Source organism: Dendrobates tinctorius, unplaced genomic scaffold (genome assembly GCF_039654945.1).
Source record: "Dendrobates tinctorius isolate UK_male_01 unplaced genomic scaffold, ASM3965494v1 ptg000064l, whole genome shotgun sequence".
In the NCBI taxonomy this organism is placed as follows: Eukaryota; Metazoa; Chordata; class Amphibia; order Anura; family Dendrobatidae; genus Dendrobates; species Dendrobates tinctorius.
In genome coordinates this window covers 38620899-38626380 of record NW_027361732.1, presented here as the reverse complement: position 1 = coordinate 38626380, position 5482 = coordinate 38620899, and the positions used below count along the sequence as shown (strand labels likewise).

General features: G+C 43.7%; 1 protein-coding gene across 1 annotated transcript; it reads right to left on the bottom strand.

Annotated features, from left to right (window-relative positions):
• Positions 1 to 3269: 3269 nt before the first annotated feature.
• LOC141094513 (uncharacterized) lies at positions 3270 to 4868 on the bottom strand. Its single transcript, XM_073580361.1, has 2 exons — positions 4688 to 4868; positions 3270 to 4573 (listed from the first exon to the last, which is right to left on the bottom strand). The coding sequence occupies exons 1-2, from the start codon at positions 4777 to 4779 to the stop codon at positions 3466 to 3468; spliced, it is 1200 nt and encodes a 399-aa protein (XP_073436462.1). The 5' UTR covers positions 4780 to 4868; the 3' UTR covers positions 3270 to 3465.
• Positions 4869 to 5482: the final 614 nt, after the last annotated feature.

Genomic DNA, 5482 nt, shown 5'->3' with positions numbered 1-5482 from the left:
ACTGAACAATTCTGATTAATAAGCGCTAGTATTTAGATACTACTTCAAATGCTTTACCAGTACCAGACACTGTTTAAATAATGATTAAATCATTTATGAGAGAAAATTGCAATTTAAAACAAATGAAATATATTTTTAATACATCACTTTAGCATTATTCGGTTCAATTATTCCATTTTGTATTTAGCATTTGGGTGTTCTTTTGTGGAAGATTAAAATGCATTTTATTATTAAGCAATTCAGTGGAAATTGTAGTTAAGCAAGAGGCTAATTTGTTTTGTGTTTTGATTGCTTTTTGAGATACTTTGAATGCTCTTTCATCAAATGTTTGCAGGAAAGTTTAATGTTGAGAAGGTCAATATTTTGTATCTGTGATCTCTAACTTTCAAGGGTAGATTAGCTCTAATTATCAAGGGGTTAAATATAAAAATGGCCCATTAATATTAAGTAATATATTTAAGCCTTTTAGTGACAACCAGAAAATATGTGTGCTAAAAGCGAAAAAACAAAATTGTGTCATATAAACATATGATTTTGTTTCCTGGGAACAATTATATTGTATAATTTGGTGGTAAATGAGCAAAGTAGCTATGCAGAAAAATATTTATGTAATTTATTACAGGCTCTGTCCACATCTGTATTAAAAGGTTCGTCCGGCCATAGGATATCGATGACCTGTCCTTAGGATAGATCATCAATATCAGTTTGGTAGAGGTCCACCACCCAGCAGATATTCTGGCAGGACCAAAACAGAGAATGGAGCCTGTTCACTATTCAGTAAATTGACTAGGAGTTGAAGAGCAGTTCTTGTCAACAGCTTTCTCACAGTGAATGGGGCTGTGCTGTTCAGACTATATTCACTAATTGTATCCAGCAGGTTCAGGAGCTGAAAACAGAAAAATGCAAATAAAATAATAAACAATACAGTAATTACGTTTGATGACTTAATGCATTGTTTGCCCACTTGCACTTACATGGCAAAGGATAAATGGCTCGCTCTCTCCTGTTTTGAAATATATTTAAATATATGCTCAGTGTGAATATGCAGCATAGCAATAGGAACATTTTTACTGTGTTCTATGCACAGAAGAATTCAAATACCTGGATGTATTAAAGGGAACCTGTCAATAGGATTGACCTTCCTAAGCCATCTGTATGGCCATGTAGGTTTTAGGAAACTGAATACAATGATACCCTGATATCTGCAATCTGATGTCTTATTGCAGAGAAATTCTTGTTTCTCTTAGGCTACTTTCACACATCAGGTTTTCGGCATCAGGCGCGATCCGGTGTCGTGCCGGAACGCCGGATCCGGCAAATGTTTAGTAAAACCGGATGTGATGGATCCGGTTTTCTGCCGGATCCGTCTTTTTCTTGACAGACAAAACCGTATCCGTCTCATCCGGTTCATCCGTTTTTCTATCCGTTTTTCGACGGATTACGCCGGATCCGGTTTTTAAAATTGACCCTTGTGGCCTTCCGAACGGGATTGGCTACTGGAAAACTATATATAGCATGTTCCTACAGCCCTTCTTTGACAGGTTGTCGAGGAGAAAGTGCAGGTTGGAGAGAAGAGCAAGTTACTGGCGAAGATGGATGTTGTCATTGGAAATATTTTGAAGAATTTGGCGGATTTTATAGCGGAGGCGAATCGTTTGAGGGTGATTGTTCTGGAGAAGGAGAGAGCGAGACAGCAGCGCATCAGGCATCGTAGACGACGTTTGTGGATCCACCCCATCACAGCCAAGAGAATGACGCGTGGGGTCTATTCTACACTCTGCATGGACCTTCGACGAAACCCGGATACATTTTTTGGATATGTTAGGATGAAAATGGAGAATTTTGATTACTTGATGGAGCGCATTGCACACCTCATAAGAAAAGCGGACACCTATTGCCGCTTCTCTGTTTCACCCGCAGAGCGTCTGATGGTTACTTTAAGGTAAGCCACATTTATTGGATGTGATCGCATCAGAGCACACTTTCACTGCAATCTTGTTGGTGGTAGTTTGTATCTCCAAGTGTTATAGCTCAGTTTTGGTATGTAATGCTGTGATTTAAAACTAATTTATTGTTTTTTAATTCCCCACAGATTTCTTGCAACTGGAGAATCCCTTTCGTCACTGCATTTCCAGTACAGACTCGGGATTTCCACCATATCTGGAATTGTGAAGTACACATGCTGTGCACTGTGGGACTCCTTAGCTGAAGAGTTTTTACCAGAGCCCACAACAGAGAGGTGGATTGAAATTGCTGACAAGTTTCAACAGATATGTCAGTTTCCCAACTGCTTGGGTGCTGTGGACGGGAAACATATCCGCATTGTAAAGCCAGCTGGATCGGGATCGGAATATTTCAATTACAAGAAATATTTTTCAATTGTCCTCATGGCCATCGCTGACGCGGAATACAAATTTATTGCGGTTGATATTGGGGCCTATGGCCGCTCCAATGACTCTCAAGTTTTCAAACTGTCTGCCATGGGGCGTAAACTGTATGGAAACACCTTCCAGTTCCCACCACCTAGACCGCTGCCGCAAACATCTGGTCCACCTATGCCATTTGTCTGTGTAGGGGATGAAGCCTTCCAGCTGTCAGAACACCTTTTGAAACCGTACTCTAGCAGAGGATTGACAAGACCAAAACGCATTTTTAATTACCGCCTCACAAGAGCAAGAAGAATGGACCTTTGGTATTCTGACAGCCAAATGGCGGGTCCTATTGACTGCGATCAACCTCAAGACAGAAACTGTGGACAAGGTGATCAAAGCATGCATGGTACTCCACAATTTTGTTATCTGCAAGGAACCCATTTCCATTGAGGACACCTCTGAAGAAACCACCTTGCAAGATTACCATGACATTACCACTAGAAGTTCTGTGACAGTTTCAGTAATGAGGGACAATTTTGCACTATACTTTATGTCACCTCAAGGCAGAGTACACTGGCAGGATGACAGAGTGTGAAAGATTTGTGCCCTAACCAAACTTGTGTACCTTCTGTACCAACAGTATCTACCTTTGCCAACCAAAGTTGGCTATCTTGTCATGGTCTCTATTTTTAGCTTTAGGCCACAGGTGTGTACCTGGTTGTGTTTTATGCAAAGTATTTCACCTTTTAACAAAATTTGTGTACATTGTAAGGAAATCACCAACAATAAACACAACTTTTTAGGTGAAATACTTTGCTTCAAACACAACCAGGAACACAACTGTGGCAAAAAGCTAAAATTTACCCACAGTTATATACCTGGTTTTGAATACCTTTTTACCTTTGAAATACCCTGTATTTAACCTTTTTTTTAAACATAGTTCGCCGCAGAAAGAAATGACAGACAACCATTGTAAAACGATAATTTAACTTTTATTTAAAATATTTTTTTTTTGTAAAATGTTTTTAAAGTGAAAAAAACTTTTTTAATAAATGTTTTAAACCAAATGACCATTTTTATTAAAAAACACACATTATAAATCTGTGTAGTGTGGGGTGGAAATACTGCTGGAGGGGCTGCGGGACACTTCGACACTGGGAGTGTGGAGAGAGGACTGGGATCGTGGTGGGGAAGGAACAGTTAGAGGTGATGGTGTGGAAAAAGCTACAGAATGGGTGGACATGTGGGAGGCAGAAGAGGTGGTGGGCGGTGGAGTGGAGGGTTGGGCAGGGACTGTAGGAGCAGATGATGTTGATGGAAAATTGTATGGGGAAGGAGTTTGGTACGGGGAAGGAGTTTGGTATGGGGAAGGAGTTTGGTATGGGGCAGGTTGCTGGAAGTGGGGAGATGTCTGGTACTGGGGAGGTTGCTGGTACTGGGGAGGTTGCTGGTACTGGGGAGGTTGCTGGTATGTAATAGGAGGGGGAGGATGGAAAGTGGCTGGAGGGGGTGCAGATGTAATAGGAGGGGGAGGATGGAAAGTGGCTGGAGGGGGTGCAGATGTAATAGGAGGGGGAGGATGGAAAGTGGCTGGAGGGGGTGCAGGTGGAGGAACTACAGTGGTGGGAGGTGGAGGTTGGGAGGTAACCTGCTGTAGAGCACCGTGGCACGAATGCATTACATGCATCTGCTGGGTAGGAGATAGTGTTGCCATGCGCTCCACAACAGACCTGAAAAAGGTGTGGTTTGGCGAAGATCTTGCTTCTGAATGCTTGGTTTGCAGAAGTGTCTTCACCTCCAGAATGCTGGAGTTGATCTGCTGAAAGCCTGCGGAGATTTGCTCTGACAAGACTTTTAGACAGTTCTGGAAAGATGCATTCAGATGCAAGAACTCTGGCGCATAACTCTTTTCCTGACCCCTCTGCCGCTGCCGCCCAGTACCCGCAGGTGTACTAGAGGTGGCAGGGGCAGAAGGGTGGGGTAAAGGGAAAGCGATCTCCTCACCAGCAGCTTCATGTAATGTAGGCGGCCACGATGCTCCTGTGCTGGTGCTGGTGGATGGGACAGATGGGTCGAATGTGTGGGAAGGCTGGGAAGGTGCAGATGTACCAGGGCGGTCGAAGTGTCCCTCGGTGCCGGTCTCCTCAGGGATCGCCTCAGAAGGGTCCAATCGTGCAGGCTCCCGAGTGCTGCTCACCGTGCTGTGGAATAAAGAGAAAAAAAAACAATTAAAATAGTGACATGGTATGGCCCTGGCTGAAAAAAAAAAGTTACATGTAAACATTTTTTTGTCACATGTGGTGTGTAATATTTACCTTCTGGTGAGCATTGTCTCCCGGAGGAACGACAGGGCTCGTGCGTACTTGTACTTGCTCCTGCGTCCTCCAGATCCACTCGGGGCCCGCATCTCTTTATTGAACTCCTTCTTGAAACGATCCCTCACAGACCGCCACCGCTTCACAATTCTCTCCCCTGAAACGAGAAAGGACAAAGTGGTTAGTATACAACATCAGTGTTTCCCAAACTCCAGTCCTCATGGTCCCCAGGGGTCATGTTTTCAGGATTTCCAAAGTAAATAGAAATCCTGAACACATGATCCGTGGGGACCACGAGGACTGGAGTTCGGGAAACACTGGTTTAAATCAAGCAACCGGTACTGTATATACTTACGCTCTTTAATCTGGGCCCGAGCTTCGAGGTCCTCCCAGCGGTCCACAAGGAGCGAACAGATTTCCTCCCAGAGTCGTCGGGTAACGATCAGGTCAGCGTGGCGGCGGTCAGCCATATTCCAGAGCGGCTCCCTTTCTCTGACGAGATCGATGAGGCGGTCCACATCAATCCCTCCATCCTCACCGTTAGAGTCGGGAGCACACTGTGAAGGCTGTTAAAGAAAAAGACAAAAATAACATAATTAGCCTCCACAAAAGAAATGAAATAAAAAGTGCAAAAAAAACAAAGCAAAAATATTTATACTTACACGCTGGTGACCGCCGCGTTGCTGTCGCCGACGACCCTGGGAGGCACTGCGAGGACCTCTTGGCCGAGCACCAGATTGGGAAGACTAGAGAAGAAAACAAAAAATGTTATGTCTTTGGATGTAGGCATTTGTT